At 42.5% G+C, this 25729-nt stretch overlaps 1 protein-coding gene across 1 annotated transcript in view; it reads left to right on the top strand.

Moving 5' to 3' along the window:
• Window positions 1-25729, top strand: part of TAF15 (TATA-box binding protein associated factor 15) — a 68660-nt gene that overhangs the window by 30973 nt on the left and 11958 nt on the right. The window contains exon 7 of the mRNA XM_075853022.1: window positions 6021-6120. Within this exon, the coding sequence (XP_075709137.1) occupies window positions 6021-6120 (100 nt within the window). The remainder of the gene's footprint in view (window positions 1-6020; window positions 6121-25729) is intronic.

The raw sequence follows: 25729 nt of genomic DNA, 5'->3' as shown, positions 1-25729 counted from the left end.
TTTTCTGTACGGGATTCTGTTCCTCTAGGTTGGATTGTTTTGCAGATTTTCACTAAGTACTTTTAAAGGGCAGGTGTCTGTGCTGTACATACGCTTCAACAGGCCACTTGTTCAAAACTGATGTTTGCTCTTTCTTGCAAGGGGTTGCTCATGCATTTCCCCCCCGCACCACCCATATAATTTCCCAGCTCCTACCATTCACGAGGGAAGGGAGCCACGATCCTCCTGTTCCGGTTTACAGCCCATTCTACTTGGGCGGTTGGGTACTATTATATGGCGGGGGTGTTTTTGTTTTCCCTTAAGGGTATGTGCACACACTAATTACGTCCGTAAATGACGGACGTATTTCGGCCGCAAGTCCCGGACCGAACACAGTGCAGGGAGCCGGGCTCCTAGCATCATAGTTATATACGATGCTAGGAGTCCCTGCCTCTCTGCAGGACAACTGTCCCGTACTGTAATCATGTTTTCAGTACGGGACAGTAGTTCCACGGAGAGGCAGGGACTCCTAGCATCATACATAAGTATGATGCTAGGAGCCCGGCTCCCTGCACTGTGTTCGGTCCACTACTTGCGGCCGAAATACGTCCGTCAATTACGGACGTAATTAGTGTGTGCACATACCCTAACTTTTGCTCTGCTTCTATTGATTCTGTACAGTCTGAATTAATAGGAGGGGTTTATCCTCTAGGAGGGGACAACACTTAGTCTAACTGCCTAGTTGCAACAGCGAATACTCAGTCTGTTCCTCAATGGACATGACAAGAAAAGGATTTTACAGGAAGTTCTCAACAAATCCTGTTTGACAGATTCTCTACTTTGTTACATCCCTGTGCAGCCAATATGTTTATAGGAATTTGTTTCCACTGCCCACACTTTTTCGTAATACTGTCAAATCTTAAAGAGGCTGTCACCAGATTATCAAATCCCTATCTCCTATTGCATGTGATCGGCGCTGCAATGTAGATAAGAGTAACTTTTTTTTGTTTTTTTAAAAACTAAGTTATTAGCAATTTTATATTTATGCAAATTAGCCTTTCTAATGGACAACTGGGCGTGTATTGTGTTTTTAGCAACTGGGCGTGTTTACTACTTTCACTGCACAATCACACTGTGCTGTGGATCATGCTGGGCTGGAACAATGAGAAGTGCAGGACACTGATTAGTCACTGATTGGTCAGCGTCATACACTCCTCTGTACAACACCCAGTTGGTAAAAAGTAACACGCCCAGTTGTCCATTGAGAGTCATTAGCATAAATCTAAACTAGCTCAACTTTCTCAAAAATTATCGTTTTTCAGAACAAAAACCACTGCTGTTATCTACATTACAGCGCCGATCCGATTATGTAGGAGATAGGGCACTTATAATCTGGTGAGTCTCTTTAAAGAGGCTCTGTCACCAGATTTTGCAACCCCTATCTGCTATTGCAGCAGATAGGCGCTGCAATGTAGATTACAGTAACGTTTTTATTTTTAAAAAACGACCATTTTTGGCCAAGTTATGACCATTTTTGTAGTTATGCAAATGAGGCTTGCAAAAGTCCAAGTGGGTGTGTTTAAAAGTAAAAGTCCAAGTGGGCGTGTATTATGTGCGTACATCGGGGCGTTTTTAATACTTTTACTAGCTGGGCGCTCTGAAGAGAAGTAACATCCTCTTCTCTTCAGAACGCCCAGCTTCTGGCAGTGCAGATCTGTGACGTCACTCACAGGTCCTGCATCGTGACGGCCACATCGGCACCAGAGGCTACAGTTGATTCTGCAGCAGCATCAGCGTTTGCAGGTAAGTCGATCTTACCTGCAAACGCTGATGCTGCTGCAGAATCAACTGTAGCCTCTGGTGCCGATGTGGCCGTCACGATGCAGGACCTGTGAGTGACGTCACAGATCTGCACTGCCAGAAGCTGGGCGTTCTGAAGAGAAGAGGATGTTACTTCTCTTCAGAGCGCCCAGCTAGTAAAAGTATTAAAAACGCCCCGATGTACGCACATAATACACGCCCACTTGGACTTTTACTTTTAAACACACCCACTTGGACTTTTGCAAGCCTCATTTGCATAACTACAAAAATGGTCATAACTTGGCCAAAAATGCTCGTTTTTTAAAAATAAAAATGTTACTGTAATCTACATTGCAGCGCCTATCTGCTGCAATAGCAGATAGGGGTTGCAAAATCTGGTGACAGACTCTGTAAGCAAATTATGGGAATTCGGGAGAACAAGCAAATTTGTTTTACATTACATAGTTAGTACGGCTGAAAAAAGACACATGTCCATCAAGTTCAACCAAGGGAAGGGAAAAGGGAAGGAAAAATTTCTACATAGGAGCTAATATTTTTTTGTTCTAGGAAATTATCTAACCCTTTTTTTAAAGCCATCTACTGTCCCTGCTGTGACCAGCTCCTGCGGTAGGCTATTCCATAGATTCACAGTTCTCACGGTAAAGAAGCCTTGTCGCCTCTGCAGCTTGAACCTTTTTTTCTCCAGACGGAGGGAGTGCCCCCTTGTTTTTTGAGGAGGTTTTACAAGGAACAGGATTTCACCATTATTTTTTGTATGTGCCATTAATATATTTATATAAGTTAATCATGTCCCCCCTTAGTCGTCTTTTTTTCAAGGCTAAATAGGTTTAATTCTTTCAATCTTTCCTCATAACTTAAATTCTCCATGCCACTAATTCGTTTCGGTGCTCTTCTTTGTATTTTTTCCAACTCCAGGGCATCCTTTCTATGAACTGGAGCCCAGAACTGAACTGCATATTTTAGATGAGGCCTCACTAATGCTTTGTAAAGTGGCAATATTACATCCCTGTCCCGTGAGTCCATGCCTCTTTTAATACACGACAATATCCTGCTGGCCTTTGAAGCAGCTGATTGACACTGCATGCTGTTATTGAGTTTGATTTACAAGAACACCCAGATCCTTCTCAACAAGTGAATCCGCCAGTGTAGCTCCCCCTAGGACATATGATGCATGCAGGTTGTTGGTACCCAGATGCATAACTTTACATTTATCTACATTAAACTTCATCTGCCAAGTGGACGCCCAAACACTTAGTTTGTTTAAATCTGCCTGCAATTCATGAACATCTTCCATAGACTGAACTATATTACATAGCTTGGTGTCATCTGCAAAAATAGAAATAGTGCTAGTAATCCCATCCTCTATATCATTAATAAAGAAGTTGAATAATAGTGGTCCCAGCACTGAACCCTGGGGTACACCACTTATAACTGGGGACCATTCAGAGTAGGAATCATTGACCACAACCCTCTGGATACGGTCCTTGAGCCAATTCTCAATCCAATTACAAACTATATTTTCTAAACCTATAGTCCTTAATTTACCCATTAGGCGTCTATGGGGACAGTGTCAAATGCCTTTGCAAAGTCCAAAAACACTAAATCCACAGTGGCCCCTCTGTCTAGACTTCTGCTCACCTCTTCATAAAAACAGATTAGGTTAGTTTGACAACTTCTGTCCTTAGTAAAACCATGCTGGCTGTCACTTATAATGCTATTTATTGTCACATAATCCTGTATATAGTCCCTCAATAGCCCCTCAAACATTTTCCCCACGATGGATGTTAAGCTTACTGGTCTATAATTACCCGGGGAAGACCTAGAGCCCTTTTTGAAAATCGGCACCACATTTGCCCTGCGCCAGTCCCTTGGCACTATACCAGTCACTAGAGATTCTCTGAATATTATGAAAAGGGGGACAGAAATAACTGAACTAAGCTCTTTAAGAATTCTAGTGTGTAACCCCTCTGGTCCCGGGGCCTTGTGTACATTTATTTTATTTTTATTTAGCTTGGACCATATCTACATTTATCCAATTCAGTATATCAACTGATATATTAACAGCACTGGCACCAGCTACATCAGCTGCTCCTTCTTCAGTTGTATATACAGAGCTAAAGAACCCATTTAGTAACTCTGCCTTCTCTTGATCCCCTGTGATCAACTCCCCATTACCATTATCTAGGGGTCCTACATGTTCAGACCTTGGCTTTTTAGCATTTATATACTTGAAGAATTTTTTGGGATTTGTTTTACTATCCTTGGCCACCTGCCTTTCATTTTGTATTTTTGCTAATTTTCTTACATTTTTACAGATTTTATTAAGCTCTTTATATTTTACAAAGGCTACAGCTGTATCCTCACATTTGTATTTTTTAAATGCCCTTTTTTTGTCATGTATTGCCCCTTTCACAGAAGGTGTAAGCCATGTGGGATTTAATTTTAGTCGTTTATACTTGTTACCTATAGGAATAAATTTTGCACTATAATAACTCAAAGTAGATTTGAAAATCTCCCATTTATCATTTGTTCCATTATTTGACATTAGTTCTTCCCAGTCTATATCCTGAATTGCAGCCCTCATCCTGGGGAAATTGGCTTTCTTAAAATTAAATGTTTTTGCCCTCCCAGCCTGCGTTTGTTTTTTACAGTATAGGTAAAATGTAACTATATTATGATCACTGTTACCGAGGTTTTCACGAACATTGACATTCCCAACAAGATCTGCATTATTAGAAATGACCAGATCCAACAGAGCTTCACCTCTAGTCGGGTCTTCCACAAACTGGCCCATAAAATTTTCCTGCAACAGGTTGAGGAAATGTCTCCCCTTTGCAGTTGAAGCCGAACCATGACACCAATTAATATCCCGATAATTAAAATCTCCCATTATCACTACAGTACCCGCCTGTGCAGCCCGCTCCATCTGTTTATATAGCTGACCCTCCATCTCCTCAGTTATATTGGGGTGTCTATAGATTACACCTAAAGTAATTTTTTCAGTGTTTACCTCCCTTTCTAGTTCCACCCACAAGGTTTCAACCTCCTCACAGTATTCACCCACTATTGTCTCTTTCACACTCTCCTTCATATCACTTCTCACATACAGACATACACCACCACCTTTCCTATTTGTCCTGTCTTTCCGAAAAAGTGTAAAACCCTGTAGATTTACAGCCCAGTCATGTGAAGAGTCCAGCCATGTTTCAGCAACACCAACTATATCTATATTTTCTTCCAGTATCAAGGCCTCCAGCTCCCCCATTTTGCTTGCTAGACTTCTGGCATTTGTGAACATACACTTTAACTTGCCTGTCAGTTTTTCACTTTTATTATCAGAAATGTGATTTGACATTATTTGGGCCTTTTTATTTACACTGTTTTGTAACGAAAGGATCTCCTTATCTTGTCTAGTCCCCTCCCCACATTCTGTTTCTCCCCCCCACCAATATAGTCTGACCCCTCTCTAACCTGGCTACCCCTTTTTTTTCTACATTGACCTCCCTCCTCAGCCCTAGTTTAAATACTCCGCCACCCCAGCTAGAATTCTCTCCCCCAGCACAGCGGACCCCCTTCCATTTAGGTGCAAATCATCTGCAGAATACAGTTTGTACCCCAATGAAAAGTCAGCCCAGTGCTCTAGGAACCCAAATCCTTCTCCTCTACACCAAGACTTCAGCCATGCATTTAACTCCCTGAGCTCCCGCTGTCTTTCCTGTGATGCGCATGGCACAGGCAGTATTCCTGAGAATACTACTTTGGAGGTCCTTCCCTTCAGCTTGTAGCCTAGTTCTTTAAAATTATTCTTAAGGCTCCTCCACCTACCATTTATTCTGTCGTTGGTACCGACATGGACCACAACAGCTGGATCATCACCAGCCCCTCCCAGCAATTTGTCCACCCGTTCCACCACATGCCGAGCCCTGGCACCAGGAAGACAGCAAACCATTCGGTTGAGGTGGTCTTGGCGACAAATTATTCTATCCGTCTTCCTGATTATAGAATCCCCTACGACTATCAATTGTCTTGGCTTACCTGCATTACCAAAATGCATTGACTTGTTGGTTGGAGGCGATCAGCATGTTTGTTGCTAATCTGTGTGTAGTACAGTTCAACTGGAAATCACGTGGTAATGGAGTTCTAGTCGAACAAATGTAAAACTTTAGATTCATAAGAATTGAATGTTTTTTTTTGTGTTAATTATATATGTTTATATACAGATGATGACCGTCGAGATTCAGGCAGGTATGGTGGGTCCCAAAGTTTCGGTGGTGGCAGAGGCCGTGGTGGCTATGACTCGGATAGACCTGGTGGGACGAGGTTAGTACAAATCTTATTTTGCCCTATGCAGTTTGTTCTCTCATTAATAAATGCACAATCCTTTTAATATAACTTGTGTTCATGTCCTGTTTCTAAAAACACCGGAAATGTGAAAGATTAAGTAAACACCATGGTTTTATGGAATAAAACTCTTCTAAATTTACAATTTCTTTTGTACGCACATGGGAAAATTCATGTATTTTATTGTCCTTAAGTAAAAATATTTTCTAAATTTGAAATTCAGCGTATAGGTGGGTTTGAGTTTTTTTTTTATTTTTCATGACCACGTTGATAAAACAATAGCAAAGTTCAAGTGGATTGAAGTCCCTCCTATTACCTCAAATGGAGGTCTACTACATATAGTCACTCTGGAGAACAAGATTCTGCAATATTTGGCTGACCATTGACCAATTTATTATTTAATTCTTAGTTGAGTTTTCAATGGCAATGGTGAACATCTGGTAATGGAAACTTGTTGTCCAAAGTGGACAGCACATTTAATTTCAAGCACAGAACTCCTAATTATGTAAATGTTTGCACAGAATTGCATTCATGTTTTGGGGCTTTCTTGTGCCAGGGTACCAGGCACTATACCCAATAAAGATTTTTACCATACTTCCACACAAATCTTATGGAAATAGATATAAATAAAAATTACTGATTTTATAGCCCTGGAGGATGTATCTCTTAATCAACTGCATATGGTTTGTGTACTCTTATGGATACAAAGATCTGTAAGTTTGTTTTATAAAAAAAAAGCCTGACTCCAGCCTTTTTGTTCGAACAAAGGGTACACTGCACTCTGTTGTTACTCTGAGATCTTTGGGTTTTCAGGTCTGTCGTTGAAATCTCCATTTCATCACAATGGAGCTGTAATGCACATGTGACAGTCTTGGAGACCAAAGCACTTTGGCGAAATCCCCAGCACCCCCATTTGAAAATATAATTTAAGTGAGGTATATTGGCTTACTGGGTACTATATTTTATTGTCAGCTGCTTCGTTCCAGGCTGACCTTGGGACACGTGATGCCCACTGACACCCTGAATCCTACAGCATCTGCTGTAGAGACGAGAGGTCATTTTTCTTAATGCAAGCCAGAAACTCGCATCAAAGGTCTCAAAAGCATGCATTTAAAGACTGACCTCCGAAATACGCTGTAGGATTCAGAGTGGGCATCATGTCATCCAAGGTCTACCTGGAACGGGGCAGCTAACAGTCCAAGTGCCCGGTAAGCCAATCTACCTAATTTCCTTAAACTTAGAGGTTAGTCACTATAAGGAAACTTAAAAAATCAGCAGTGCATTCTGAACTGTAGTCTTTGGTATACCTACTATTTGACTTTATTTGAAGTTCAGTGCTCTTTTCCTGGGGTGATAAGTCATGCCCTGTTAAGACTGCGCTAGATCTTCCTAATAAACGCGGCTCCCGTCCACAATCTGGCCGAGAAAGGAGGAGCATGTGACTAGAAACATCACTCTGCATCCTCTCTTGTAACACTGCATCCTGGAAACTAGAGCAGGCGCTGTTAGACTAAGCAGAGTGACTTTTCTAGTCACATGTTCCTCCATTCTTGGTTATATGTACAGGACCTGCGGCAATTAGGAAGAGTTTACCTAACAAGACTATTGCTTATGACCCCAGAAAACTGCGCTGAATTGCAAATGAAGTCCAATGGTAAATTTACTAAAAAAAATGTTAGCATGCACTGCTGATAGTTCTCTTAAAGTGTTCAACCCCTTTAAACTCCTATTCAGGTGTGGGGAAGATTTCTCTCAGGTGCTTCTTTACAGGCTACATACACTGCTGACCGCCTATGATTTTCTAGTTTACCTGGCGACTGGGATTTGTCAGCACTTTGCTAATATAATATGGTACTACCATTTTAATCCGAATTGGTTCCTTCTGCACGCTTCAGAGGTATCATTCAGTTCTGTGTTTAAAGTTCTGCTGTACAATCAGAATTTTTTGGAGTTGGATGCTGAATTAAAGAAATTGTTCTCGTTTATATGCAAGTTCTCTGGGATCTTAATACCTAAACTTTCTTTTTTTTTTTTTGCACACCCACTCTTAGGCCTCACTAGCATATTATGGTCATTTCTGTTTCAAATACTGAAGTATTAACACAGAAAGTATAATGGAAAGATTTTGCACTGCTTCTAAATTTGAACTTCAAATACGCCCTAAGTCCACTTTCTCACAGCAGTATTTTGCCTTTTTAATGTCAAAAAAAACCAGGGGGTCCAAAACCTTGGTGCAATTCCTTCCATTATACTTTGACTGTTTCGCTCTTCGTTTTGGCTTGTAAATACTGATCAAAATACTGCTGTGTGAATGTGGCTTGGGTGTGGTGGTTTATTTCTGCATGTGTGTATACACTTTGAGATGAGCATGTGCCTACTGGAGTCACCTGCTAGTCAGTTAGGCACACAACCGTATTTTTCATCCGTAGCTACGGACAGCTCGCCGTGTTTTTATGGTTGGGTGTCAGTCCTGTAGAAATTTTTGTCCGTAATTACGACACTGACTCCACATAAGTCTATGGGCGCTTCCGTAATAACGAAAGCGTTACTATGTGAAACCCCTGTTGTGGATTTGTAAATAAGGATGCACTACGGACCATATTTAGACACCGTTCTGTATATGCGGATTTACGGATTACATTAAATGACTACGGATCCGTATCTACAGACAGTATTTACGGATGAATGAAAAATATTGTCGTGTGCATGGAGTCTTACAGCCACACTCCTTAACCCCTTCCCGCTCCTTGATGTGGTTTGCACTACATGACAAAATAGTACGTCACGGGAGGATCTAACATTTCGGCCGTCCCCCCGGCACGTACAGCAGTTGCCGAAGCTCCTTCAGCATTGTCCCCGCCGATTTAACTTCTTAGAAGCCGCGTTCAATAGCATTCACGGCTTCTTAGGAGTTAACGTACCATTGTCGTCCCGTGATGTTGTTGCAGGCAGCGATGGTGCTACGACATCCGGAGGCCTAACAATGGCAGTGTATTAGAATTGCGATCAGGGCCTCCTGCCCTCAAGTCCCCTAGTGGGACGAAAAAAAAGGGAAAAATACCCCTTTTTCCCCTTCAGGCTTTTCTCATTAAAAATAAACTATACATAATTGGTATTGCCGCATCCGTAACTGCCTGAACTTCAAAAGTATATAGTTGTTTATCCCATGCGGTGAATGACAAAGAAAATAATAAATGATACCAAAATCAAATTATTTTTTTAGTCACTTCACCTCCCAAAAAATTTAATAAAAATCTAAGTCACATGTACCTAAAAATGGTACCGATCGAAACTACAGTTCGTTACGCAAAAAAGCCCTCACAGCTTTCTTGATGGAAAAATAAGTTATGGCTCTTAGAATATGGGAACACAAAGTAAAAAAATTTTATAAAGTATTTTATTGTGCAAACGCCATAAAACATAAAAAAAACTAAGATTACGGCGATTTCATATATTTGATCGCCCCCGCAGAATAAAGTAAATGTAATTAATTGCACACGTGAATGCTGTAAATAAAAATAAATAAATATAAACAATAGTAGAATTGCTGTTTTTAGTCACCACGCCTCTTAAAAAAATGGAGTAAAAACCGATAAAAAAGTCGTATGTACCCCATGAAAACTACAATGAGTTCCCCAAGGGGTCTAGTTTCTAAAATGGGGTCACATTTAAGGGGGTTCCCCTGTACTGGTACCTCAGAAGCTCTGCAAATGTGACATGGCACCCAGAAACCAATCCAGCAAAATTTACATGCCAAATAACACTCCTGCCTTTCTGAGCCCTGCCGTTTGTCCAACCAGCAGTTTGACCACATATGAGGTATTGCCGTAATCGGGAGAAATTGCTTTACAAATTTTGGACTGCTTTTTCTCCTATTCCTTGTCAAAATTTGTACCTTTTTTATCGAAAAAATTCTCTTTTTCATTTTTTTTCATTTGCACAGCCTAATTCCCCAAAATGCAGCAAAAAACCTGTGGGCTCTAAATGCCCACCATACCCCTCTAAGTTCCTTGAGGGGATTTTCTGACAAAAAAAGGAAACTTGTAAATTTCACCTACTTTGCTTTAAAATTCTATGAAACACTTAAGTTTCTAAATGCTGTTTTGAATACATTGAGAGGTCTAGTGTCTAAAATGGGGTGTTTTTATGGGGGTTTCTAATATATAGGCCCCTCAAAGCCACTTCAGAACTGAACTGGTACCTAAAGAGTCTTTTGAAATTTTATTAAAAATATGAGAAATTGCGGCTTATGTTCTAAGCCTTGTGATGTCCTAGAAAAACAAGTGTTCAAAAAATGATGCCAACATATAGTAGACATATGGGAAATGTGAACTAGTAACTATTTTGGGTGGTATAACCCTCTGTCTTACAAGCAGATGCATTTAAAATCAGAAAAATGCTGTTTTGTTTCAAATTTTCTCTAAATGTTGCTATTTTTCACGAATAAACACTGAATAGATTGACCAAATTTGACCACTAACATAAAGCCCAATGTCTCAAAAGAAAACCATCTCGAATGCTTAAACCTATCCAAGCGATTCAAAGTTATTACCACATAAAGTGAAATATCAGATTTGAAAAATGGGCTCTGAGCCTTAAAGAGGCTCTGTCACCACATTATAAGTGGCCTATATTGTACATGATGTGATCGGCGCTGTAATGTACATTACAGCAGTTTTTTTTTATTTAGAAAAACGATCATTTTTGACTGAGTTATGACCTATATTCGCTTTATGCTAATGAGTTTCTTAACCCCTTAGTGACCACTAATACGCCTTTTTACGTCTGTCACTAATGGGCTTTAGGCTAGGCTGACGCCTTTTCACGTCAGCCTAGTCTAAGTCCTGCACGGGTCTCCCGTGCAGGCAGGAGCTGGGGCTCTGCTGTCTGACAGCTGAGCTCCTGCTCCAACGCCCGCGATCGAAGTTTACTTCGATCGCGGCCGTTTAACCCGTTAAATGCCGCCGTCAATAGCGACCGCGGCATTTAACTTTGTTTACAGAGGGAGTGAGCTCCCTCTGTCACCCATCGGCGGCCCGCGAATGAAATCGCGGGTCTCCGATGGGGTGTCATGGCAGCCGGGGGCTTGATAAAAGCCCCCAGGTCTGCCCTGGACATATTCCTGTTAGGACGTGCCTCCGGCGCGTTCTAACAGATTGCCTGTCAGATTTACACTGACAGGCAATAATGCTCTGGTATACGAAGTATACCAGAGCATTATAGCAGCGATCGGAATATCGCACAGTAAAGTCCCCTAGTGGGACTAATAAAATAAGTCATCAAAGTGAAATAATTATTATTAATAAAGTACAGTAAAAAAATAAATCTTTTTTTTTTTCATAAAAAGTGGTTTTATTTAGTAAAAGTGTAAAAAAAAAGTACACATGTGGTATCGCCGCGACCGTAATGACTCCATTAATAAAGTTAATATGTAATTTAAACCGCAAAGTGAACACCGTAAACAAAAAACGCAAAAAACCATGGCGAAATTGCAATTTTTTCCCATTGCCCCCCCAAAAAACTCATAATAAAAATGAATCAAGTCCCATGTACCCCAAAACAGTACCATTCAAAACTACGTCTTGTCCCGCAGAAAACAAGCCCAAAAAATCACTAGATTGATGGAAAAATAAAAAAATTACGGCTCTTAGAAAGCGACGATGCAAAAGCAAATAATTTTTGTTCAAAAGTGTTTTTAGGCTGGGTTCACACGTGGCGGAATTTCGCTTAAATTCCGCTGCGGACACTCCGCAGCGTTAATCCGCAGCTGAGCCGTTTGTCCATTGACTTCCACTTTAATTTAGCAGTGTTCGTTTAGACGATGCGTAAAATTCCGCTGCGGAGCATAGGCTGCGGAGCGGAATTTGGTGTCCGCAGCATGCTCTGTCTGTTGTGGAGCAGTGGCGGACTCATGGCGGAATTTCTCCATTGACTTCAATGGAGATTCTAATTTCCGCAATGAAGTCCGCAGCTGTCATGCACATGTTATGTGTGCTGCGGATGCGTCTTGCTTTTTTAACTTGACATTTCTTCATTCTGGCTGGACCTATGTATTTCTAGGTCTACAGCCAGACTGAGGAAGTCAATGGGGCTCCCGTAATGACGGGAGCGTTGCTAGGAGACGTCAGTAAATAGTCACTGTCCAGGGTGCTGAAAGAGTTAAGCGATCGGCAGTAACTGTTTCTGCACCCGGGACAGTGACTACCGATCCCAATATACAGCTATCTGTAAAAAAAAAATGACGTTCATACTTACCGAGAACTCCCTGCTTCTGTCTCCAGTCCGGCCTCCCAGGATGACGTTTCAGTCTAAGTGACGGCTGCAGCCAATCATAGGCCAATAACAGGCTGCAGCGGTCACATGGACTGCCGCGTCATCCAGGGAGGTCGGGCTGGATGCCGAAGGAGGGACGCGTCACCAAGACAACGGCCGGTAAGTATGAATTTCTTTGACTTTCACAAGGGAAAGTGCTGTCCCTTCTCTCTATCCTGCACTGATAGGGAGAAGGGAAGTACTTTTACCGCAGTCCGCAGCAGCTAGTCCGCATCAATTTACTGCACATTTTGTGCAGATCCGCAGCAGAATCTGCAACGCAGATTCTGTGCGGCATTGATGCGGACAGTTGCGGAGGAAATCCGCCACGTGTGGTCATGCCCTTATTGTGCAAAAGTTGTAAAACATAAAAAAAACTCTACATATGTGGTATCGCCGTAATCGTACCGACCCATAGAATAAAGGTAACATGTTATTTACGTCGCATAGTGAACGGCGTCAATTTAAAAACGCATAGAACAATGGCGGAATTTCACTTTTTTTTTTTTTTATAATCCCTCCCCAAAAAGGTTAATAAAAGTTAATATAAAAATTATATGTACCCAAAAATGGTGCTATTAAAAAGCACAACTAATCCCGCAAAAAACAAGTCCTCATACAGCTATGTAGACGAAAAAATAAAAACGTTATAGCTCTTTGAATGCGACTATAGAAAAACGAATAAAATAGCTTGGTCATTAGGGCCTAAAATGGGCTGGTCACTAAGGGGTTAATAGACAAATGGGCGTGTTTTACGTTTTGGCCAAGTGGGCGTTGTACAGAGGAGTGTGACGCTGACCAATCGGCGTCATACACTTCTCCCCATTCATTTACACAGCACATGAGCAGCCAAATAAAAACACTATAATGTTACTGCAGTGTCCTGACCATGAATATACAATACATCCAGCCAGGATGTGATGTCTATTCAGAATCCTGACACTTCGCTAATACAATCCCGAAACTACAGCACAGCAAGCGTAATCTCGTTTGAAATGACCGTTTACAGCGTAATCTCGCAAGATTACGCTTGCTGTGCTGTAGTGTCTGATTTTATTAGCGAAGTGTCAGGATTCTGAATAGACATCACGTCCTGGCTGGAGGTAATGTATATTCATTGTCAGGACACTGCAGTAACATTATAGTGTGTTTATGTGGCTCTACATAGCGATATAGCTATATCGCTATGTGCTGTGTAAATGAATGGGGAGAAGTGTATGACGCTGATTGGTCAGCGTCATACACTCCTCTGTATAACGTCCACTTGGCCAAAAAGTAAACCGCCCAGTTGTGCATTAAGAAACTCATTAGCATAAAGCTAATATAGGTCATAACTGTCAAAAATGAGTTTTTCTAAATAAAAAAACGCTGTCGCCTACATTATAGCGCCGATCACATGTACAATATAGGCCACTTATAATGTGGTGACAGAGCCTCTTTAAGGCCAAAACTAGGCTGCATCCTTAACCCCTTAAGGACGCAGCCTAGTTTGGGCCTTAAGGCTCAAAGTGAAATATGTCAGATTTGAAAAATGGGCTCTGTGGTAATAACATCGGAATGCTTAAAGCTATCCAAGCGATTCTGTGATTGTTTTCTCGTGAGACATTGGGCTTTATGATGTTGGTGAAATTTGGACGATATATTCTGTCTTTGTTGGTGGAAAATGGCAAAATTTAGAGAGTTTATAAAAAAAATAGCATTTTTCAGAATTTAAATGCATCTGCTTGTAAAACAGATGGTTATAACCCCCCCCCCCCCCAAATAGTTACTAGTTCACATTTCCCCCTGTTTTTAGGGTTTATATTTAACTTATGCAATTCATTTATATAGCCCTTACACCTGTGTATACTATCTTGCAAGGGTTGATAAAGTGCTCCACTATTTATACTAGAGTCTTGTTATGTAATGTGTTAAACCATATTTGTGATATGTGATATATGTTAATAAAAATATGTCTTATATGAATCGGCTTTATGGCTCATTGTTCTTCTGTATATAGCTAATTATATGGAGCCGCCTGGGTGGTAAATTATGGGGGGACGCTTATGTAGTAAACCGTACCCAGCCCTGATTATAAATTCTTTTTGAGTGCATATGGTGATCACATTTCCCTTTTAAATTGGCATCGTTGTTTGAACATTTTTATTTTTCTTGAAGTTACAAGGCTTAAAAATATGAGAAATTGCTCTTTATGTTCTAAGAATGTCAAAAGCCTTTTTTTTTTAAGGTACCTGGTCGGTTCCGAAGTGGCTTTGAGGGGCCTATGTATTAGAAACCTTCATAAAACACCCCATTTTGAAAACTAGACCCCTCAAAGTATTTAAAACCGCATTTAGAATTTATTTAACCCTTTAGGCATTTCACAGGAATGAAAGCAAAGTGGAGGTGACATTTTCAAATTTCATTTTTCTTGCTGAATTTCAATTGTATTTTTTTTTTTTTTCCTGTAACACAGAAGGTTTTACCAGAGAAACACTACTAAATGTGTATTGTCCAGATTCTGCAGTTTTTAGAAATGTGTCTAGTGCGCTCGTGGACGAAAACACAAGTCCCAAGTGCATTTTGAGGCCGTTTTTTTTTTATTAGAATATATATTAGGCAGCATGCCAGGTTTGAAGCGCCAAAACAGTCGGAATCCCCCAAAAGTGACCCCATTTCTGAAACTACACCGCTCAAGGAATTTTATGGTTGTGGTTACCATTTTTAACCCCACAGTTTTTACACTGCACGTATTTGAATTGGGCTGTGAAATTTTTAAAAATGACTTTTCCAATAAAATGTCATTTTTCATCAACATTTCTTATTTTCAAACGGAACAAAATATGCAATTTTGTTGCCCAATTTCTCCTGAGTGCAGGAATACCCAATTTGTGGTGATAAACTGCCGTTTGGGCCCATTGGAGGCCTCAGAAGGGAAGGAGGCACTGTGTGTTCTTTGGAGTGCAGATTTTGCTGGATTGGTTTTTGGGTGCCATGTCGTATTTGCAGAGCCCCAGAGGTATCAAATCAATGGAAACCCACCAGAAGTGACCCCATTTTAGAGACTACACCCCTCAAGGAATTAATTTATGGGTGTTGACCATTTTGACCCCATAGTTTCTTCACAGAACTTATTTGAATTGGGCTGGGAATTAAAAATAATAATAATTTTTTCCAATAATGTAGTATTAGCGCAATTTCTTATTTTCACAAGAAATAAAATACTCCATTTTGTTGCCCAATTTGTCCTGCGTGCAGCCATACCCCATTTGTGGTGATAAACTGCCGTTTGGGCCCATGGGAGGACTCGGAAGGAAAGAACACCATTTGGCCTACTGGGGATTTTCTGGTGCAAAGTCATGTATGCAGAAGCCCCTGAGGTACCAGTACAGTTGAAACCCCCAAGAAGTGACCCCGCTTTAAAACTATACACCCCTTAAGGCATTCATCTAGAGGTGTAGAACATTTTGACCAGAGACATACACCCCATAAACTAATGTGGGTTCTCACGGGTATGGCAATACCCTACATGTGGCTGTTATCAGCTGCCTGGGCACACTGCAGGGCTCAGAAGGGAAGGATGAGGGGGATAAGCTGTGCGGAGTGCATCAGGCTAAGGCGGGATTCACACGACCGGGTCGGGTCCGAGCCCGAGTGCCGGCCGGTAAAATCGGCCATTCTGCCCGGCCGGTTTGCATAAAGTTATGCATCCGGGCCGGGCAGATCCGGACAGTGACATCAGCGGCAACTCCTGAAGGGGAATCCCCATGTGTTCGGGGATTCCGCTTCAGGAGTTTCCCCTGATGTCACTGCCCAGATATGGACAGAGACATCAAGCGCTCTGTCCAGGAGCGGAATCCCCGAACACACGGGGATTCCGCTCCTTCAAGGAGCTAAAGTGCGGCTAGCACATAGCAGAGCGGGGAGATACCTCCCCGCTCTGCTATAGTGGCGTCGCTACAGTAGTAGCAGCCGCAGCTGCTGCTGCTACTAGCGGCGCCATCAAAGGTGTCGCCGGGCCAGGGCGCTTTTAAAACAAGCAGAAGGGAGCCAGCGCAGCGCTCCCTTCCACCTGCTGTACACCCCGGCCCTGACACACCGTGTACAGCGATGCCATTCGTCAGAATGGCATCAACTCCTCCTCCTCCTCACATGCACTCTGCGCTGTGAGGAGGAGGAGATAGAGCGCAAGAGCCGGAAAACCCGGCCGTCACTCGGGACACATCCCGGTGATGGCCGGGTATTACCCGGCCCCATAGACTTCTATGGGAGCCGGGCGGCCGGGTACCCGGGCGAAAATAGAGCATGTCCTATTTTTTGACGGGCGGTTTTCCCGGCCGTCAAAAAATCGGTCGTGTGAATAGCCCCATTAGGGGTCTATTATTCCTAATGCAGCCGGGTGCCGGCCGATTTATGAACGGCCGGCACCCGGCCGGGAAACCCTGCCGTGTGAATGAGGCCTAAGAAACTGGGGTAGATTAAAAATCAAGGGATGTATGATAAATTGTAATAGACTCTTTCATACAGAGCCTTAGTTTTTCAGGAAACGTGTCACATTGATATATTGTGTCCTCCCTTACCCCTCTCTTATAGCAAACTTTGCACTTCCTTGGACTTTTTCCCTTCTTGCCAGTTTGGGGAACTTCTGGAAAGTGTTGCCCTGGTGCGATTCGTGTGGCCTCTGAATACTGGTGTCCTTCCCTTCATATATCCTAAATTTGTAGGTATACCCTGATGCACTCGCGCACAGCTTATACAACTTCACACCATACCTTGCCCTCTTACCCGGCAGGTACTGGTGGAATTGAAGCCTCCCATTAAAATGTACCAAGGACTCGTTAATAGAAATACAATTCTCGGGGGTGAATGCTTGGGAAAACCGGGCACTTAAACGGTCTAATAGGGGTCTCTGTTTATACCAACGTTCAAAACTGGGGTCATCTCAGGGTGGCCACGGCTCATTATCAGTATAATGTAAGAAGCGAAGTATTGCCTCATTTTGGGTTCTAGTTCAGTTCTGAAGTTTATAGGGGTTTCTAATATATAGGCTCCTCAAAGCAAACGCCCCATTTTAGAAACTAGACCCCCTCAAAGTATTCACAACAGCATATAGAAAGTTTATGAACCCTTTAGGTGTTTCACAGTAATTTAGAGCAAAGTAGAGGTGAAATTTCCTTTTTTTTTTTAAAGAAAATCCTTATTTTGTATTTTTTTTTAAAAAAAAAAATTCTAACACGGTTTCACCAGAGAAACACGACTCAATATTTATTGGCCAGATTCTGCAGTTTTGAGAAATATCCCACATGTGGCCCTAGTGCGGTAATGGACTGAAGCACCGGCCGCCGAAGCAAAGGAGCACCTGGAGGATTTTGAGGCATCCTTTTTTTTTTTATTTGGCACAATGTCCGGTTTGAAGAGTTCTTGTGGTGCCAAAACAGTGGAAACCCCCCAAAAGTGACCCCATTTTGGAAACTAGACCCATTGAGGAATTCATTGCAGTTTTCATGGCCTGCATGCGACTTTTTGATCCGTTTTTATTCTATTTTTAAGTGGCGTGGTGACTAAAAAACAGCAATTCTGCAATTTGATTTTTTTATTATATATATAATTTATTTTATTATTTTTTTACAGCATTCACAGTGCACTATAAATGACATTCTGCGGGGCGATACGTTTACGGCGATACCATATGTTTAGTTTTTTGTCTTATGGCGTTTGCACAATTAAATACTTTTTGTAAAAAATCATTTACTTTTTGTGTTGCCTTATTCTAAGAGCCATAACTTTTTTTTTTTCCATCAATAAAGCCGTGCGAGGACTTATTTTTTGCGTAACGAACTGTAGTTTCGATCAGCACCATTTTTAGGTACATGCGACTTTTTGGTCTTTTATTCAATTTTTTGGGAGGTGAAATGACCAAACAATTGTGATTCTGGTATGGTTTATTTTCTTTTACGGCGTTCACCGCGCGGGATAAATAACGGAATAATTTTTACGGATACCTATTAGAGGCCTGACCAATTCGAGGCCCTGATGCGTAGTGCAGTGTATTAGAACTGTCAGCTACTCACTGACAGCAAGCATAGTGGGTCCTGACTTCCGTCGATGGCATAGCTGGACGCCATTGTTAGGTGTCCGGTTGCCATAGTCACCATCGCTGGCCGCTATCGTGTAGCAGGCCGGCGATGGTAGCTTAACCCCTAGAAAGCAGCGTTCGGAATTGAACACTGCTTTTAAGGGGTTAATCAGCGGGGACACTGCGATCGGTCCCCGTTACAGGAGCTGCGGCAACTGCTGTATGAGACAGCAGCTGTCACAGCTCCTGCATGTGTCGGGAAGACTGCCGAAATGGCTGTTACTCCCGTGATAAGTCGCTGAGCGTTAAGGGGTTAGTGAAAGTTAACAGAACTCTGCTGTTTAACTCCTTGAGGTCAACAATGATCAATGTTAAAGTGTGCGCCCTTTTGATTTCACAATGAGTTTTTTTATATAGGTTGACAGCCAGGATCCTTTGAAAGAATGGAGAGGGGTTTCTGTATTTTCGGTACTTTGTTGTCTAAGAGAGAGACTACCTGGTGTGAGAAGGATTATAGGCCGGAAATGTGTTTCTTGACAGCATTGTTTTTTTTTTTGTTTTTTTTTTTGTTTTTTTTTTGCTCAACGAATTTGATCCAATCGGTATCGGTTACTTCTGTGACATCTTATATTTGACTACTGTAGTCATTGCAGCTTCATTTCCAGGTTGCATGTTTTTGTTTTTCCCATAAAGCATTGGCTAGTGTTTTGTTTTTTTTTAAAGCCTTTTCTCTTGCATAACTCTTGAAAATGTCAATTACAATAGTCACGAAAGTGTGACTAGTAGTGGGTCTCACTCACCGATCCCAAAAGAAAGGGGGTCCCCAGTTTAAGTGTGAAAGTGTCCCTGCGTGCAGGCACTACTTTGAAATGAATGGGAGATCAGGACACAGCTGATCACTTAGGCTTGGGTCACAATTTGTTTTTAGATCATGGAGGTCGGGGTAAGCTCCTGCGTTGCACATTAAACGTGTCTGGCTGGGTCAAGAGTGTCCTTTCTGGCCTCTGCTGGGTTGGTATACATCGGTACATGCCTTTTTCTATTGCTTTTTCTTTTAGGAGCAAAATCCCTTGCCAGAGTTACTCGGGATTCCAGCATTTTAACTATTTATGGACATTGATGTCAAGGGCTTCCCGAGGACCTGAGTCCTTGTCCAGATAGCTGGCGATTCTCTGACCGGGGACTCTAGCATTGTAGCTCAAGACATCACTATCCATATAAAGGAAGTGTGACTACATGTCACCTTTCTGCCTAGACCAGGGCTGACTTGATGAACTTTTTGGTGGGTGGGACCTTTCTATACACTTGCCATGTCTAACTTACATGCAATAAAATTTAGTTGGATAACCCATTTAGAGTACTGTTATATATAGCTATAGCCTCACTAAGCTGTATGTCTGAGCTGACTACAGATGTATTTACATAATGTAGCCTAGCGTGTTTTTAAAGCAAATGAACATGCAGAATAGCAAAGCAATCCGTTCAGTGGTGATACTCCCATACTGCTTCCTGTTTTTTATAACCTTAAATTTTAAGTACTTCATTCACTTGGAATTAAATGCTGAAAAGCTATAGTTAATATCCTTTCACCCAGAATCTAGCTTTCCAGCAATCACTGGCTCCAGATGTTACATGACCAGCAGAGGGGGTATTTCTTTATATAGATGTCAAAGCAAGTGCAGACAAATGTCATGTGACTAATAATGGACAAATGTCATGTAACTAAGTAATGGACAAGAAGAAGTAACACCAATCCACTAAGGTTTTCAGGTGATAGAAGCTCTACGTTGCATTAACCTAGAGAATCACTAGAAAAGTGCCCCCTTCCATTTAAAAAAATTAAACAAATTCTAATTTAAACAAGGCCTAAAAGTGCATTTTTAAACTTACCAAAGATTTTTCCTTAACAATATAACGATTCCAAGTCCAGTTTTGACCATATGAGCTATTCCCTAACACCCCCTCCATGTAAATGGAATTACACTTTTTTTTTTCTTTGACGCGCTCTGTTAGTTGAAGAATTCTTGCTACTTCAATAGAAGACCACACCAATAGTTGAGTCATCCGTTCATAGTTTGGTACAACTTTGTTCACTTATTTATCCTACAACACCGTGCTAGATCTGTCGTACAGTGGATACCACTAGCGACTTTTTTTTTTCAAATAACCAGTCATTTGCTACGTTTGCATTCTGACTTTGAGTGTTAGGCTGGGTTCACACCGGTGTTCGCTATTCTGCTCAGTTAGTGGAACTGAACAAGGGGAAAACCTGCAGCAGCGGCTCCATTGCACCACGGACCAGAACCGGCGGTTCATGGAACCCTTTAATGGGTTCCGTCAGACTGTCTGGTTTTACTGGAAACCATATCTGGTATTTTTGGCTGAATTTGCGAGGGAGGCTTCTAACAACCTCCCAACGCAGATATGGACAAGGCCTTGTGTATTATGTGCTGTAGCTTAAAAAGATCCTGATATTTATATTGCCACTTTCTGATGTACACCATGTAAAGCTGGTCATAAACGTTCGATAGCTGTTGGCCAATCACTATCTCCCATGAATCCCTTGCAAACATGACATTTTTTTTATTGGTCCTCTATTCATTGCCATAAAGGGCAGTATAAGCAACTGCCTGACATGCAAAATCTTTTCCTACAATTGCAGACGTCGATCTGCCCCCTCGTGTACACAATCTAAGGCCCCATGCACACAAACGTATTTTTCATCCGTAATTACAGACCCATTAATTTCTATGGTTGGGCTACAGACCTCTTTCCGTATTTTGGGTGTCCGTGCCGTAGAAATGATCGAACATGTCCTTTTTTTTTTTTATTTGTACATAATTACGGTGGGCTACGGATGTGTAGCAGTCTATAATTACTGAAGCATTGTGGCGGTGTAGGTATACTTTCCCCACACTGTACTTTCCAGGTCATTCCCCCGGTCCCCTCACTCACATTTCCCTCTTTTGAAGTCCACACCCTCAGACTCTTTCACCCTTTTCCCCTCCGAGTGGCAGTTGTCTACCGCCCCCCGGGCTCACCCCGCCAATTCCTGGATCATTTTGCTGCCTGGCTTCCACAATTTCTATCCTCTGAAACACCCACTCTCATCATGGGTGACTTCAACATCCCCATTGATAACCCAATCTCCTCATCTGCCTCCCAGTTTTAATCTTTAAAGGGAATGTGTTGCCAGAAAAAAATGTTTTTTTTTTTAAAAATTAAACATTTAGTGTGTGGGTGATTAAACATTGTTCAAATTTTTTTTATTTTTTTGCACGAGTCCAGGAAATATTATAAATTATTTCTAATTTATAATACTACCCATTTTTGGTCACTAGATGGAGCTGTTCCCAAAATTGCAGCATTGCAACATTGGGTTAAAAGCCCTCGCTCTAGTGAGCTCTCAGCATCCCCCCCTCTATCCTGGCTAGTGCCGGGATAAACGAGGGGTTTGAACGATGTAACCTCCTACACTGTGTGTCGCCATTTTTTGAGCTAACCCACAGTGTAGTAGGTTTACATACAGTAGTAAACAAACACAAACATACATTGAAATCTCTTACCTGCTCCTGCCGCCGCGGCTCCCTCCGGCCCGTCCGCTCCGTTTGCTGGTGCAAGTGCACAAATCCGGAAGCCGCGACCGGAAGTAGTAATATTACTGTCCGACCGCGACTTCCGGTCCACAGGAAAATGGCGCCGGACGGCGCCAATTTCGAATAGGACTGTGTGGGAGCGGCGCATGCGCAGTTCCCACACAGACGCCGTACACTGCAGTCAATGGGACGGGAGCCGTTCGCAGTCCCTATGGGACTGTGGCTGCCGTATTCCATGTCTGTATGTGTCGTTAATCGACACACACAGAAATGGAACAAAAAATGGCAGCCCCCATAGGGAAGAAAAAGTGTAAAAATAAGAAAAAGTAAAACACAAACACACAAATGAATATAAACGTTTTTAATAAAGCACTAACATCTTTAACATATAAAAAAATAATTTGTGATGACACTGTTCCTTTAACCTCGTCCCTAGGTTTGTCACAACTTACTAACTCCTACACATGAAGACGGGCATTCGCTTGACCTGGTCTTCTTCCGGCTCTGCTCAGGTTCTGACTTTATTAACTCTCCTCTCCCGCTTTCTGACCACAATCTTCTCTGCTTTACTATCAAATATTCTCTGCCTCCTCAGGTCATCCCTACGTATCAGACATAAAGAAATCTACATGCTATTAACACAAACTCATAGACAGTCTACAGTCCTCATTGTCCCCTATCTCTTCCCTCTCCTGTCCCAATCTCGCTGCCAAACTTTACAATAACACTCTCAAAAATGCATTGGATGAAGCAGCCCCCACTACACTCCGAACCACCCGACAAAGACGACGGCAACCCTGGCACACGCCTCAATCCCGCTTTCTTCAGCGGTGCTTGAGATGTGCCAAACGACTGTGGAGAAAATCGCATTTGGATGCAGATTTCCTCCATTACAAATTTATGCTCAAAACTTACAACTCTGCCCTTCGCCGCGCCAAACAAGTCTACTTCACTTCTCTCATCTCCACACTATCTAATAATCGAAAACGCCTTTGATACTTTTCACTCCCTCCTTAGTCCTAAAGTGCAGACTCCAATCACAGATCTCAGTGCTGAAGACCTGGCCAATTATTTTAAAGTTAAAATTGACAACATCCGGCATGATATTATCTCCCAGTCCCCTAGTAACATCGATCCCCTTCCTCCCCACACTCCCTCTTCTTCACTCTCAGCATTTGACCCAATAACTGAAGTCTCGAGGCTCCTCTCCTTCTCGTCCTACCTGCCCTAGTGATCCTGTCCCCGGCTGTGACTAGTCACCTCACTAAAATATTTAACCTCTCTTTCCTCTGGTATCTTTCCCTCCGCTTTTAAACATGCCATTATAAAACCAACTCTTGACCCATCCAGCGCTGCGAACTACCGACCAGTCTCTAATCTGCCCTTCATCTCAACTCCTGGAACGCTTGGTCTACTCGCCTTATCCGCTATCTCTCTGCTAACTCAATTCTTGACCCCTTACAATCTGGTTTCCGCACTCTACACTCCACAGAAACTGCCCTTACTAAAGTCTCAAATGATCTCTTGGCGGCAAAATCGGACGGTAAATCCTCTCTCCTGATTCTTTTGGATCTCTCTGCAGCCTTTCACACTGTAGACCACAAACTCCTACTTAAAGCGGCTCTGTCACCAGATTTTGCAACCCCTATCTGCTATTGCAGCAGATAGGCGCTGCAATGTAGATTACAGTAACGTTTTTATTTTTAAAAAACGAGCATTTTTGGCCAAGTTGACCATTTTTGTATTTATGCAAATGAGGCTTGCAAAAGTACAACTGGTCGTGTTGAAAAGTAAAAGTACATCTGGGCGTGTTTACTACTTTTACTAGCTGGGCGTTCTGACGAGAAGTATCATCCACTTCTCTTCAGAACGCCCAGCTTCTGGCAGTGCAGACAGCGTGTTCTCGAGAGATCACGCTGTGACGTCACTCACTTCCTGCCCCAGGTCCTGCATAGTGTCGGACGAGCGAGGACACATCGGCACCAGAGGCTACAGGTGATTCTGCAGCAGCATCGGCGTTTGCAGGTAAGTCGATGTAGCTACTTACCTGCAAACGCTGATGCTGCTGCAGAATCAACTGTAGCCTCTGGTGCCGATGTGTCCTCGCTCGTCTGACACGATGCAGGACCTGGGGAAGTGACGTCACAGCGTGATCTGCCAGAAGCTGGGCGTTCTGAAGAGAAGTGGATGATACTTCTCGTCAGAACGCCCAGCTAGTAAAAGTAGTAAACACGCCCAGATGTACGCACATAATACACGCCCAGTTGTACTTTTGCAAGCCTCATTTGCATAAATACAAAAATGGTCATAACTTGGCCAAAAATGCTCTTTTTTTAAAAATAAAAATGTTACTAATCTACATTGCAGCGCCTATCTGCTGCAATAGCAGATAGGGGTTGCAAAATCTGGTGACAGAGCCTCTTTAACATGCTCCACTCTATTGGCCTCAAGGACGCGGCTCTCTCTTGGTTTTCCTCCTATCTCTCTGACCGCTCATTCAGTGTGTCATTTGCTGGTTCCACTTCTTCTCCTCTTCCCCTTGATATCGGGGTTCCTCCGGGATCAGTCCTAGGTCCGCTGCTCTTTTCTCTCTACACAGCTCCTATTGGACAAACCATCAGCAGATTTGGCTTCCAGTACCATCTCTACGCTGATGACACCCAATTATATACCTCTTCCCGTGACATCACCCCTGCTCTAATACAGAACACCAGTGATTGTCTGTCCGCTGTCTCTAACATCATGTCCTCTCTCTATCTGAAACTGAATCTTTCTAAAACTGAGCTCCTTGTGTTCCCTCCATCTACTTACCTCCCTAAACCTGATGTCTCCATCTCTGTGTGTGGCACTATCATAACTCCTAAGCAGCACGCTTGCTGTCTCGGGGTTATTTTTGCCTCCGATCTTTCCTTTACTCACATACAATCACTGTCACGCTCCTGTCATTTTCACCTCAAAAACCTCTCCAGAATCCGCTCTTTTCTTACGGAGGAAACTGCCAAAACTCTCATTGTTGCTCTGATTCACTCTCGTCTTGACTACTGTAACTCATTACTAGTCTGTCTTCCCCCTCACTAAACTCTCCCCTCTCCAATCTATCCTCAATGCAGCAGCCAGGCTCATCTTTATGACCAACCGCTACACCAACGCCTCTAATCTGTGCCAGTCACTGCACTGGTTGCCCATCCCCTTCCGAATAAAATTCAAACTTATTACTCTTACCCACAAAGCTCTCCACAGTGCTGCACCTCCTTACATCTCCTCCCTCATCTCTGTCTACCACCCTACTCGGGCTCTACGTTCTGCCAACGACCTTAGATTAAAATCCTCCATAATCCGAACCTCCCACTACAGTCTCCAGGATTTCTCTCGTGCTGCACCAGTCCTCTGGAATGTGCTACCTCAGACAATCAGATTAATTCCCAATATCCACAGTTTTAAACGTGCCCTGAAAACACATCTATTTAGACAGGCCTATAACATTCCCTAATCTGACTCCTTTCCATGGCCCTCCATTTAGATTAGTCATCAGAATAAGATTCCCTCACACTCCTTCTCTTCATGTCCATCATACACGGATACTGGCTGGTGACCGGCTCATGCAGCTTTGTTACCACCGCATGTG

This window comes from Rhinoderma darwinii, chromosome 2 (genome assembly GCF_050947455.1).
Source record: "Rhinoderma darwinii isolate aRhiDar2 chromosome 2, aRhiDar2.hap1, whole genome shotgun sequence".
Lineage (NCBI taxonomy): Eukaryota > Metazoa > Chordata > Amphibia > Anura > Rhinodermatidae > Rhinoderma > Rhinoderma darwinii.
Note: the sequence above shows the minus strand (reverse complement) of the source record. Positions and strands in the feature narration are given on the sequence as shown.